This window comes from Phyllostomus hastatus, unplaced genomic scaffold (assembly GCF_019186645.2).
Source record: "Phyllostomus hastatus isolate PE091 unplaced genomic scaffold, TTU_PhHast_1.1 phas_contig_1197, whole genome shotgun sequence".
Lineage (NCBI taxonomy): Eukaryota > Metazoa > Chordata > Mammalia > Chiroptera > Phyllostomidae > Phyllostomus > Phyllostomus hastatus.
Window position 1 is genome coordinate 1 of NW_025333546.1, and position 13,551 is coordinate 13,551.

General features: G+C 61.6%; 1 protein-coding gene across 9 annotated transcripts; it reads right to left on the minus strand.

The window, feature by feature from the left end:
* Positions 1–521: 521 nt before the first annotated feature.
* On the minus strand, positions 522–12,256 carry LOC123824905 (butyrophilin subfamily 3 member A2-like). Of its 9 annotated transcripts, none has more exons than XM_045848366.1 (9): positions 12,220–12,256; positions 11,575–11,648; positions 8,417–8,639; positions 7,687–8,033; positions 5,544–6,203; positions 4,987–5,328; positions 3,111–3,392; positions 1,900–2,103; positions 522–930 (listed from the first exon to the last, which is right to left on the minus strand). In XM_045848366.1, exons 5-9 carry the CDS (start codon positions 5,701–5,703, stop codon positions 689–691), a joined length of 1,230 nt encoding a protein of 409 aa, XP_045704322.1. In that variant the 5' UTR covers positions 5,704–6,203; positions 7,687–8,033; positions 8,417–8,639; positions 11,575–11,648; positions 12,220–12,256; the 3' UTR covers positions 522–688. The 9 variants fall into 9 exon arrangements, with proteins under 9 accessions (XP_045704322.1, XP_045704315.1, XP_045704303.1 ...); XM_045848359.1 differs by having other exon boundaries at positions 12,185–12,231; XM_045848347.1 differs by lacking the exon at positions 12,220–12,256 and adding an exon at positions 11,878–12,111.
* Positions 12,257–13,551: the final 1,295 nt, after the last annotated feature.

Consider the following 13,551-nt stretch of genomic DNA (forward strand, 5'->3'; position numbering starts at 1 on the left):
AAATTTTACTGGGTAAAAAAAGTTTTACAAATGTGAACACATTATGTTACAGAAATTTTAACACATAAATAAAACTGTAAAAGCACATATGCTGAACTGTCTAGAAAAACAGTACAAAGGCCTCCATAGCTGGCATGTGACTGTCCCCATGTCCCCACCCCAGCTAACCTAGTGACAGCTGAGTGCCTGCTGGTTTGTCTGTCACAGACTGACTTAAGTGTCACCCTGGTATGGCGCTCCCAAGTGGAAGCCGGGGACATCACAGTGCCTGAGAGATGGACAAGAGAGCTGCTGGGGTCACACACGTGACCAGACAGCCCTCCCTGGCCTGTGTTTCTGGAAGAGGCCACGGCTCGTGGGCCCACCGAGCACAGCCAGTGGGTCCCTTTCCAAGCAGCTCAGGATTCCCCTGAGGGGCAGCCTGTAGGCCACATGGGCTGTAGGCAGGAGAGCCCCCTGGCTGGCATGGTCCTCCCCCATCGGAAGCTTCCAGAAGAAGCTCCTTGGACACGGAAGGGGCTCCGTCCCCATCTGGGACCTGTGAAGGCGCCCACGGGAAGGGACCTGGGGAAGGTCAGCACCCAGGATGCTGCTAAGTCGCAGCTGTTGCCGAAAGAGCTGACTCCAGTTCGGGGCTCTGTGTCCTCACGACCTAAGATACCTTCAGCACCAGCTCGTTGGTAACATTCTACAGATGCTCCCGCAGCTGCATCTCACGGAGGGCCGCCACGAGCCTGCAGGGGGACGCGGCGCGCCCCAGCTCGCTCTGCCAGCGCGGCAGCGTCCTGTGGTGCTGCTCAGTCAGGGTCCCCGGGTCCTCGTGCTCACAGATGACAAGGTGGTTCTCCTCCAGTCTCGAGAGCCTCATGAACATCCTCCAGCTAGATTTGGGAACCTCCTGCCCGCATTTGGAGTAGATCCTGTTCGTGGCTGAAAAGAGAAAATCACGGAGGGAGCCATGGCCTCGTCCCTAGGAGGCAGGCGTGGCGTGTGCTGTGCGCTGTGGGGGTCCCAGCTGGCAACCAGGTCCAGGGTCGGGGAGGCCCTGGGCGCCCAGGCTGCCCTTGCAGAAGGGACCAGGCAAGGGGACAGGAGAGCGCGGTAGGACGCGACCCGGCCGGGCTCCTGACAGGCCTGACGCTCATTCACACGGAGCCAGGGAGCCCGGCAGAGGGGCCTGCGGGGCCCGAGGTGGGGAAGCCCCGGGGTGAGGTGTCCACTGAGGCGGCCCCTCCTGACCAGTGCGACCAGAGCAGCTGTGCGGGCAGCAGGGGCGAGGTCTGTGACCTCGCTGGGCTCCTGCTGTCTGACCTTTGGATCTGCTGCGTGGGTGGTCTCCCTGAGCTGTCAGAGGACGAGAGTACAAGCAGCACGCGGCCTGTCGCTGGTGCCGCAGGAAACCCTCACTCACGTCCCACTGACAGCAGCTGCCAACCCTTGGCGACTCAACAGACCAGGGTTTATTTATAGGGTTCCCGGGGTTCCTTCGGTGTATGGACTCTAACACCCCCTTGTGCACGGAGATCGCAGCCACTTCCCCACTGACAGAGACCAATGCCATGTGCTATCAGTGTCCCCATTTCTTCCCCAGGGCGCTTAGGACTGAAGAGAGAGGCTGAACTAACCAAGCCGAGGCTGAGATGCAGGTCCAGGGCAGCTGACGTGGTCACTACCAGGTCCTTGCCCACCCTGCGGGGAACAACGTGTGGAGTCAGTGACCATGTGACCAGGGACCCTAGGACGCACAGGGATGGGGATGGGGACGTACTGAGCTCCTCCTGCAGCGACTCTGGACATAAACTGAAAATAAAGTCCCATCCAGGGAATGCAGAGGAGGATCCGGGGGGGATGGGTGTGGGCGGGGCAGGGAGGTGGCGACCACCTGCAGCTGGGCCTCACCTTGGGTGCTTTGCTGCAGACGCAGCTCTGCCCGCGCTGCGTCTTTCTGAGCTTCTGCTCTCCCCTCCTCCTGGAACAGGGCCCAGATCCTCTTCCGCTGTCGCCACAGCAAGTACCACACACCGAACAGGAGCCCCGCAAGGAGCAGCAGCAGGGTCACGATGAAGGCCACCTTCCAAGGCTGTGTGTCCCTGAAGAAGGCACCTGCGAAGGGGTAGCGTCAGCCCCTGAAGGGATCTCCTGTCCCCAGAGCGCCCAGACTCTCACTGTCGCACAGTCAGGACGGTTTTCCTGAAACGTCTCCACCCCCATGGGATCAGATGGAGCATGAGGACACACACACAGTGTCACTGACGTCCCCTCTGCACCCCCCCCAACGGACTATCTGCACCCAGTCAGCAGAGTCTGGTGATGAAGAACAGACTCTGGGGCTGGGGGCCTGGGTTCCGATCCTGGGTCTCCTGCCCGACCAGCGCTGTGACCTTGAACTAATGACGTAACCGTCTGTTGCTGGCGTCCTGATCAGTGAGAGCATTCAGTTAGTGCTTATGCAGTGCCTGACGCAGGGTGAGTGCCACGCAGGTTTCATTCAGTTTTCAAAACTAAATATATTTTGTTCTATCTTGTTTACAGTGAAAACAGCCCCTATGCAGCTGGTGGGCATGCTGTGGGCCTCGGCCTGTGTCTCAGTCACCTGCCCGCCCCAGCACAGCGAGCAGGCCCCATTCAAACCCAGGAGCACCAGCGTTTAGGGGCGCTGTCTCCCCACAGCCCGCCACCAGAGGGCTCCACCACCTCGTTTTTCCTTCTGCTGGCAATTTCCCAGGGGCAAAATATTTCCAATTCCTAAGATTTGGCATCCTCCTGGGAGTTTTAACTTTCTCAAACTCATCATTCCTGTATTTGCTGTTTTATCCATTGTGTTCCTTTATGTTGTAAGAACATTACCCCTTTCTCTGAGATTTGGGTTGTACCTACTTTCCCCTCCTGGTGTGTTTGCTGAACTTTCCCCTCTGTCCCCAAGTCCCACTGCCTGGCTCCGTGTGTGGCAGGAAGAGCTCAGGTGTCTGTGACATAAACTGCTATAGGCAAGGGGTTCCAGGTCCCCACTCTGTGCCCTCTGTATCCCCAAGGGACCCAGGTGAGCAGCAGACAACCACACCTTCCCCCAGGGACACCTCAGAGCCCAGGGCAGGGGGCAGGGCACTCACCTGGGATGGAAAGCCTGGCTGACCTCTCCTGGCCCAGCAGGGGGTTTCTGATGACACAGGAGACCCCCTCCCCAGATCCGCCTTCCAGGATCACAGACGCTGAGGCTGCATAAAGGCCCTGGGGGTCTGCAGCCTCAGATGCTGCCTCCGAGGACAAGCTCTGTCCCCCGGCGTCTCTCCACTGGATCTGGGGCTGCGGGTACCAGCCGGCAGACGTGCAGTTCACTCGGATCCCTCCAGCCTCGTAGCCCTTAATTGCAATGTGGGGATCAGAGCCCAGTGCTGGGGAAGAGAAGTGAGCTGAATTGTGGGGAGCCCTCTGTACTGGTGGGGTGTCCTTACCAGGGAGGGGCGCCCACACTGACGAGCCCAGCAGGGACTCACCAGGAGCTGCTCCCAGCGTGTGCTGTGCAGCAGAGACTGATCCCCGATGGGGCCACTGCCTGACCCTGGCTGGACCCTCGTGCTGGATCCAGGGGGCTCTGGGCCAGAGCAGAGGCTGCTTCCCCCAAGTCCCCTTAGAGACTGCCGCAGCCTCCCCTCCCCCCTGCCCCAGACAGGCTGGTCCCTGGCAGAGCCCCTCACCCCTCCCTGGGCAAGCATGGAGGTGGTGCCCCTTCGCCTAAGTTGGACTCACGCCACTGCCCCTGTCCATGCTGCCTGACCTGTGTGGGCTGTGCCCTCCCATGAGCAGGAGGAGACACACGGTGTCCTGCCATCGCCAGAGCGGGGACTTATGTGCAAGGCCCCTCGGGAGGCTCTTGCTGCCCTCACTGCCAGGCTGCTCAGCTCTCCCTCCAGGGTCTCCCCCCGGAAGTGCCCACAGCGAGGCTGTGCAGAGGGGGAACCTTTCCCACGGAAGACAGCGGACCCGGGCCAGGAAGAGGGGAGCTACTACCACCTGCCCCCACCCCCTGAACACAAAGAGGGGGAGGCAGCCCTCTGAGGACCTGAACACACAGAGTCCTGCAGGGAGGGCTCAGTCCAGGGACCCGAGGTCTGCAGGACGGGACAGCAGGCTGAGGAGGGGCCGTGCGGGGACAAGGCCAGGGGGCCGCACTGTCCCTGCTCCACCAGCCCCCACGCACTGGAAGCCACAGGGCAGGGCTGTGTCCGGGGAACTCGAACTGCAGTCCTGATGCCCGGACACAGGCACGTTCGTGGGGCAGCACCTCAGACAAGGTGCTTCCTCACTGGGGTGGGTCCGGGCCACATCAAGGCGACTCAAGGGTGGGGTGACAGCACAGAGGAAACAGGAACTGTGTGCAGGGACCCACCTCCCTGTGCCGGCTGTGAGTGACCAGTGACACCTGGACCATCCTGACCGCGTCCCACCCAGAGCCCAGCGCTGCCTCCACATCCCCCCGAACCGCACCGAGTCCTCCCTGACGCCCCCTCTCTGAGACACCCCCGTGTCCCCGTCCCCAGGGGAGCGTCCTCCCTCGCTGCACCCGAGGACGGACACAACCTGTGCAACTGCAGCTGTGTTCCCGGGGGTTTGGTGGGGGACGTGGGCCCCACAGGGGTTGCCCCTGCAGCTCTGTCCACTGGACCCACCACAGCGGGCCCCTGGGGGACGAGGGCATTGGTCTGGATCACACTGAACCCAAACACCCATGTTCCACCCACTGCGGGGAGGTCCCCTTTCTCCCGTCCCCGACCTGCACTCCCCTCTGAGACTGGTGGGCGGCCTGGGGGACTCTGTACTGGGTGCAGGAGGAAGTCACCCTGGGGGACACCTGGGTCTGTCACAGGCCTCAGAGGAGCAGAGATGGAGGCGGGGGCGATGCTGGTGAGCAGCCCACGTGCTCTGGGGTAGGTCTGCAGCCTCTGCCCCCGCCCAGGGAAAGGAGCCTGGAACAAGCCTGAGACTCACCTGCCACCTGCAGCTCCACCTGGGCTTCTGCATAGAAGTCTCCATCTTGGAAATAACACAGGTAGGTTCCGTTGTCAGAGACGCTGACGCTGTGAATCTGGAGAGCGGCCTTCCCCGCAGTGACGTCCTCTCGTGAAATCGAAGTTCTTCCTCGAAACTCCTCTGCCGGCGTCTCCTCCTGCCCGTGTGCGTACCTGTGCACTACCTGCCTGTGGCCGGGTCGCACCCACATCAGCTCCATGCTCTCAGCGCTCATCTCCGGGGACAGGTGACAGGGCAGGTCTGCGTCTTCACCCACCATGGCCAGGATGGGCTCGGGGGGTCCGACCACAGCAAACTCAGCTGGTCATCAGAAGGGGGGATCCGTCAGACTGAGCAGGGCCAGACACCCAGGGGGTGTCCCAGGAAGGGAAGGGGAGGTGACAGACACCTAGATATGAACTCAGTCCTCACACAGGTGCGGTGTGGACAGGCCTTGCAGGGGTGGGAGGGGTCCCGGGTTCTGGCTGGGCCCAAAGGGAAAGGATTCACACACACAGACGCACAGCCGGTCCTACCTGAGCAGGGGCTGAGCAGCTGGACCACGGCGAGGCACACAGGGAGGGCAGGCAGACAGGGCACCAGGCACCTCCCCATCCTGACCTGCTGTGCACAGAGAGAGGGCCAGCAGGGGCTGGGCAGCAGGGACCAACTGGAAGGAGGAGGAGGGTTCCACATGGAGAGGCTGCCTGCCCAGGGCTGACCCAGGCACCACCGCCATCACTGGTGACCCCAGAGCCTCCTCTGCAAATGTCCCCTGGGGGCCTCTTCACCTTGGATCCCTCCATGGAAATCAGCCATGACACATGGACCGGTAATGCAGGTACCTATCCCTCGCCAGCAGGGAGCACCCGGCTCTCCTGTGGGAAACTGCTCAGAAGCCCCCCACTTGCCCACACTTCCCTGCCCCAGCCAGGTGCCTCCCCCAGACCACCCCCTGAGGAAGCCAGGCCCCTCTGCTCTGAGTCTCCATCCCGCTGCTGCCCCCTGCAGGCCGCGCTCTGCACAGCAGCCAGCGAGTCCTGCCCCATCACCTCCCTCCTGTGCAGCCCCTCCCACGGGGTCCCCTGTCACCCAGGGCAGAAGCCCAGGGCCTTTGCACCCTGTGCTTTAAATTACCTGACTGTTTTAGGGGATGGCTGGGTTGGGGTGCAGTGGTTCAGGGAAAATGGAGAGAACTGTACTTGAACAGAATTAAAGTTAATTAATTAATATTTAATAAGAAAAATACCTCAATGATTTGAAGATTAAAAATTACCAGACTGGAGGACACATTTCTACAATATTTTGCAGGGTATTTACTGTTTTTTATTCCTATCACACACCAACTTAAAATAAAACCTAAAGGAATGAAATTGAAATAACTCAGAATGGTAATTACATCCTGTGTTTCACGTGAACGTGAACTCCTGTGGATGCATTTGGCCACATGTACTCAAGGGGCGACCCAAAAAGAGAATTTACTTATAAAAATTGCGTTTTTATTCTCACACCTTTGCCTTCGGTCCCCCTCACATGCTCCCCCCTGGATGGGGGACACCCGTGGGGACGTCCCTCCACCGCCCTGAACACTCTCTGCACTCGGCGGCTCTGACGCCTCTCAGAGCTTCTGCCGTTTTGTTTCACGTCTTAGATGTCGGGTGTTTCCGTTTGTGGACTCTTTTTACCCGAGAAAGAAAAACAGTCGCGCTGGGTGAGATCGGGGTAGTAGGGAGGGTGGGGCACGTGGGTTTTTAGTCAAAAACTGCTCAACACTCAGCGCAGGTGGGCTGGTAAGTCACCCAACGGGAAATGGGCCAGTGCTCTGGGAGAGTCGTCCAAAAAAAAATTCAGTAAGCCCAACGCAGCCTCTCACAACAAAGCCAGCCGGTCACTGATGCAGATGGGCTCCTAGAACTTTCTCTCCTAGTGGGGAAGCCTGGACTGCAAGGGGCCCACCCTCCAGAAGGTAACTGATGGTTTATTTTTTTTCCTGTTTCTGGTTGGGTCACTCCTTGTATACCAAATGCCCTGAAAAAGTTTTATCTGTAGCACCAAAGATTACATTGGCAAGAATTGCTTTTAAAGAGAAACTGGCAATAATACAAAAATTGACATTTAATGCTGTTCATTATAGTAAAATCTGCAAGAGCACTGTGTATAAATTGTATCCAATTTTGTTATAATTATGAATAAAATCATGTTATGAAAAACATAATTCCTTCCCTAGCTTGTGGGGGTCAGTGTACTGAGTGCAGGGTTGGGAACCAAAGGGTCACTGGTTCGATTCCCACTCAGGGCACAATCTGGGGTTGTGGGCCAGGTCCTCAGTAGGAGGCGCATACCAGGCAACCACACACGAATGTCTTTCTCTCCCTCCTTCTCCCTCCCTTTCCCTCTCTCTAAACAGAAATAAAATAAATCTTAAAAAAACAAACAAACGTAATTCCTAGACACACCATTACACAACACACAACAGTGAAAAGCCTAAAGCTCCCTCTCTCCGATCAGGAGGGAGACAGACGCCCACCCTCACCACCTCCCCGCCCCAGAGCACTGGGAGTCCGAGCAACAGCGGTCACATGAGACAGAGACAAACAGCAAGCACATCCAAGGGAGGAGGAGCCTTCGCACTGCTCGCAGACGGCAGGACGCAGTACGTAGGACCGTTTGAGGACACACCAAAATCTCGTGAGAACGTGGAAATGAAGGCAGTGAGGTCGCAGGACACAACGTGGACACGGGTGCACTTCCGTGCAGCAGTGACAGGGTAACCAGAGGGAGGTGTCGTCAGCCCCTCCTGTGGTTGCGTCCGAAAGCAGAAACCACCTGGGAACAAGGTCAGCCAGAGAGCGGACAGCCTGTGCCCTGACGGCTGGAGGAACCGAGAAAGGAGACAAAGCGGGGACACCTGATGGGGGGACACACACTGAGCTCAGGGTCGGCAGGAGCAACTCTGTCACACCGTCCTCGCTGCCCAAAGCCACGTGCAGACTCAGGCTGTCCTTGTTGAAACGCCGATGGTCTTCCTGTGAGAAGGACAACAAGGAATCCTGAAATGTATTTATTGTCCATGCCTTGCGGTTTATTCCTCAGTGAGGCAGACACGTCAGGGGGGAGGCTGGGGCCTTTCTACCTGGCCTGACCCCTGCTCGGATTTAAGTCCCCCTCCAAGTGCTCGGGACTGTGGGCTGGGTCGCTGCCCCAGTGGCAGGAACTCGGGGTGGGAAGGTGGCAGAACCCCAGCCTCCTCCAAAGACTGCAGGCCGCCCCGAGGTGCGGGGTGAACCCTGTACGTTCGTCTCCCGGACAGCGGGCCTGAACCCCCGGGGACCTCAGGGGGACCCTTGCACCACAGACTCCATGTCATCCTTGCAGACACGCGTCCTGCTCACCCCGCCGTCCCGTTCACCTGTGACACCTGCCCTTGGGGTGATTCCTAGGAGCCAGGTCGCTGCAGGGCGCGCTGTGGGAACCAAAGGGCCCCCGAGCTCACTGCGCCCACTCACCCTCCCGGCATTCAGCACAGGGCAGGCACGCCGTCTCTGGGTGTCGGTGGGTGGTGAAGGAGCCAGGCTGGCACGGGCTGTACTGGGTGACAAGGTCCAGGTCACAGTCTCTGCTGATGTAGGACCCTGTGAAGGGGGACGCACAGAGATGAGCCTGTGCAGGGACCCCAGTCTGGTCCCTGCGGCCTCTGCCTGAGGAGGTGCCACAGCACCTGGCCGCCTGTCCCCAGCACAGCACCAACCCTCAGCTCCTGCCTGAATGGAACCTTCTGGACTGATAACCCAGCTCCATGTGTCCCGGGGAGTGGAGACCTGACTCACCCTCGGCTCTTCCCCACCGGCTTCAGCTCTGGGAAGAGGGGTGCTGAGTGTGCACCCCAGAGCCTGCGCCCACCCCTCCCCCATGGACCCTCCGCAGCTTGCCGGCCAGGGAGCAGACGAGCCTAAGTCATCCACAAACAGGCGTTCGCCCGGTCCCTCGAGAGTTGATTTGTATTAAATAAAGGCTTTCTTTTTTTAGATTTTATTTATTTATTTTTAGAGAGGGAAAGGGGGGAGAGGGAGGGAGAGAAACATCAATGTGCAGTTGCTGGGGGCCATGGCCTGCAACCTAGGCATGTGCTGTGACTGGGAATCGAACCTACGATACCTGGTTCGCAGCCAGCGCTCCGTCCACTGAATAAGGCCAGCCAGGGTAATGCCAGCCAGGGCCGATAAAGGCTTCTTAAAAGAAAATCCCCGACCACTCACGGAAAAGGCGACTTTGGTTTTGGTTTTAGCAACACCAGCAACCGCCCCCTACGCGCGGGTCCCTGCTCCTTCACCCAGGGCTGGGAGCCACCGCTCCTCCCACCCGCAGCCCCGCCCTCACTTCCTGGAGTTGCAGCCGCGGCTACTGCCCGCCCCCACCCGCCTCCGCTCAGAAACCGCAACTGTCGGCTTCACCCCACTTCCTGTGCAGTCAGGGCTGTGCCCGCAAGGCTCCTCGGAGGCCCGGGGAGAAGGTGGACAGTGTCCAGTCCTCCCAGAAAGTCGTAGATCCAGTTCGGGTCCCCCTCGCCGGCGTGACCTGCGCCAGGGCACGCACCCCACGGGCCAGTTCCTGAGCCGGCGTGTTACGAGCCGCGCACGAGGAAACTCGGCCTTGGGTTCCCCACCCCCGGCCTCTCCCGCGGGGAATCTGGGGTCCCGCGGGAGGGGGGATCGGGGCCGCCCCTGAGCCGGGACAGTTCCCAACACGAGCCGCTCGGACCCAGGGCGCGGGGGCGGGGGGCGGAGGGAAGGCGGCAGGTCTCCCCGGCCCCCACCCGGGCCCCGGCCCCCGGCCCGGCTCAGAGCTCGCCCGCCGCCCGCCTGCGCCTCGTTGCACGTCCCCGGCGACATCAGACCCGGCTGACGGGGTCCGCCACCCCCCCCCCAGCGCCCCGACGGGGAGCGGCGGCAAAGTCGGGAGCGGGGAGCGCAGAGACGGAGCGAGCCCCGCCCCGGGGCAGCGGCGGAGCCGGCGCCGGAGTTTCACTCCCGCCGCGGCGGGCGCGGGCCCCACACCCCGCGAAGGGCGGCGGGCCCCGCAGCCGGGTCTGGCGCGGACTGGCCGGACCAGGGGCCTCCCCTACGACAGCGCCCCCAGGGGACGGCGCCTTTACGGACTCACTTCAGCTGCAGCTTCTCTTCGTCGGCTCCCAGCGAGTCCCCGGGACCCACGCCAGAAAAAAACACAAATGCTGCAGACGCCTCACCTTTCAGACGGCCGAGGGGCAGGTCGGCTCTGAGCCCAGGGGCCTGGGGCTCGGCGGAGAAGCACCGGGGTGGCTGCCAAGTAGTTTCCCCCTCCGGCGGCTCCGGATGGGGGAGGAGCCCCAGCACCCAGACCCCGCCCCCAGCCCGGGCTGTCACTCCCTCTCCTCCAGGGGCTCCAAATCGTAGCGCGCCCCGCTGGGGAGCCCCCGGCACACGGGCTGGAATCCTCCCTCTTTTGGCTTCTTGATGCAGAGATAGATGACGATCGAACGAAACGGAACAGAGAAAGCCCCCGACCCTCCAGGGCCGGCGTCTGCCGTCTGACAGCGGGAGAAACAGAAAGCGTCTCTGTGAGGTCAAAGCCGACCTGGTTCCCAGCAGCCGGGGGACCGAGTCCAGACACACCGACCCCACGTGCGCTTGTGAAGGACGTGAAAGCCCTCGGTCGGGGCACCTGCATCCCGTGTCCTCAGAGCACGGCTCATGAGGGGGAGACACAGACCCCCCCCCCGTGAGATGCACAGGCAGAACAACATGCGGCCCCGTGTGCGCACAGACACACGCACCCCCATGCACTAGAACCCGTCAGCACAGGAAGGAGGACCCCTGTCATCTGAGGACTGTGGACCCACCGGGAATGGGGGCTCCCTGAGGCACTCAGACAGAGACACCCCCCAGGTGACCCCATGTCACCACGTGGGACCCAAACACCATCCAACGTGGCCAGTCGTCCCCTCTGACCCCTCCAGGGGTTCTGTCATCTTCAGACCCTGCAGGTGGGTCTTTGGGTCGTCGTGAGTTAATTTCTGTGTCTGCTGTGACCTGATAGCCCAACTCCTCCCAGGCCTGGGGACGTCCAGGGTCCCCAACACCACTGACTGAAAAGCTGTCCTCATCACAGAGCAGTCTGGGCTCAGGGACAGATTGTTTAGAAATGTCCCCGAGTCCCTGAGCAGGAGATTGAACACCACCACGCGTGTCTGTCTGCACCTACGTCTGAGTGTCCCTCGGCCACACAGAGAGGTGACGCCCTGGCAGGTCCCACCATGACCCAGGGCCTGGGAGACACAGACCTGAACGAGAGAAGCCGGGCACACAAGGCCACATGTCACTGCATTCTGTGTCTGTGACCCGTCCTGAACAGGGGGTCCGTCCCAGAAAGTAACTCAGGGCTGCTGGGGGCCGAGGGGGAGGGGCGCACTGCTGGTCCCAGGGCTGATGGGAAGGAGCGGGAACGGCACTGCCCTCGTCAGACGGCTCCCCCGGGTCACGGGGTCTCCTCTCCTCAGACAGACCCCTTAACAACAGGACCCCCTCTCACCTGGATCGGGCGGGCCCCACACCGTGTCTGCCGTGGAGTGGCACAGCTACAGGACCACTGTCCCCTCGGGACACCTGGGGGTGGGAGTGACACAGCTTCACTGTTCCTGCTTCCACGTCCCTCCGGCCCCAGGCTCCCGGGTCCACAATGTCACCAACAGAAGGTGTTTCCGTGGGGCGCTTCCCCAGCCCACTTTGGGGAGCACTGTGTGCTGTGATCACAGACCCCACGAGGCCCCGGGGTCACAGGAAGTCCCAGCCTCACCCCAGAACCAGCCCTGGTCCCACCAGGAGGACAGCTGACCTGTTTCCCCCCATGGACGTCCATGGCCATGTGTGGGCCTGGGAGCTGGAGGGGAGGGTCCGTCCTGCTTTAACAAAGGCTGGGGATGCAGCTGCTCCCTCCTCCCTGTTGCCAGCTGAGAGAGCGCACCATCAGCGCAGCACGTTCTGGCTTCCTGGGCAGGTTCCCTCAGGCCCGGGGGAGCGACTCACTCGCTGAGGACCCCGTGTGGGTGCTCCCCCACCACCCCCGCAATGCACAGCAGGGCGGCACCAGTCCAGGCCTCTCAGTCACCAGCCCCGTGCTTCCTCCATCCCCGGGTCCCCACCTTCTTTCTGCGGAGCTCGGGGCTTATTCTCGGACCCCAGACTCCAGATGACAAAGGAAAAAATGGTAGAGACTGTTCCAGGTTCAACAGCGTTCAGGAACCGAAAGCCCATCCAGCCTGTCCCTATGCTGTCCTGTGACCGCTGCAGGGACATGGAGAAGAGGGGTGCAGCGCAGCTAGAATGTGGATGTGGAGCCCAGGTGTGGTCCCTTTAGGAGGAACTGCCACTCCTTGTCCCTCTACCCACCATTTCTGCCCCAGCCATTTCCCCCCCCCCCCCACCCGCAACCCAGAAAGCACCTAGAGAGGCGGAGCCAGGCTCCCCCTGCAGGCAGTTTCCTGTTTTGCTCTCTGCTGAGGGCGCAGCTGGGACAGAGCAGCATTAACCCTTGCCACCCGGGGCATTTTAGTCTCCGGTCAAAGTTGGCAACCACCCCCCCTGCACCTGTGAGACCCACTGAGTCACCTGGAGTCCTGCCAAAGAAATCTGAGGAAAGTCCCCCCAGCGCCCGGGAGGGGCGGTGTTCACACAGTGAGAAGCAGGCCCAGGGAGGGCAGGGGTCCCATCCGCTGTCCTGGGAGCCAGCTGAGGACGTGGAGCCACAGGGCCTGGGTGGCCCCACCGACTGCCCCTGCCTGCCCTGCTGCCCGGCCCATGTCCTGCTTCTTCGGTTCCTCTGGGACCACCGTCCCCAGTGCTCCGTCCCCAGGGCCAGAGTGGGCGGCCTGCCTCTGCTGGGGCAGCCCGGGGTGCCAGTGAGGGAGGGTGGGGCAGCGGGCACAGACCCCACAGCCCGCTGCAGAGGGAGGCCGTGGCCCCCGCTCACAGCTCAGGAAAGACGGGGGAGAAGCGGGAGGGAGGAGGGCACAGGAGGGACCCTGGGGCCCGGACGTCCACGTGTTTCCCCCTGACCCCCAAGGCCCAGGGCAGGACGGGGTGGGACAGGGTCCACTCACTGGTGGGCACTTGGGCTGCTCCCAGCACTGGGCTCCTGTAAACTGTGCTGCTGTGAACGTGGGGGGCAGGGCGCTTTTGGTTTGGGGTTTCGGGGTTCCTAGGGTGGGACCCCGGCAGGGGGGTCACTGGGTCAGAGGCAGATCCCCCGTCAGCTCCCCAAGGACCCCCACACTATTCCCACAGGGGTGGTGCCCGTCTGCCCCCCCCCAGCAGGGCACAGGGCTGGCTCCCTCCACCCCCCACAGTGCCCGCCTCTGCTGTCGGTGGGCCTGCTGGTGCGGCCTGCTGGCCGGCGGGAGGCGGCCCCTCGCTGCTGCGGGACAACTCTGACCTGTGGGCACACCTGCCGGAGTGTGCGGAGGTCCCGCTGGGAACGACCCGGTCCCTTCCCGTGTTGGAGGGGACTGGA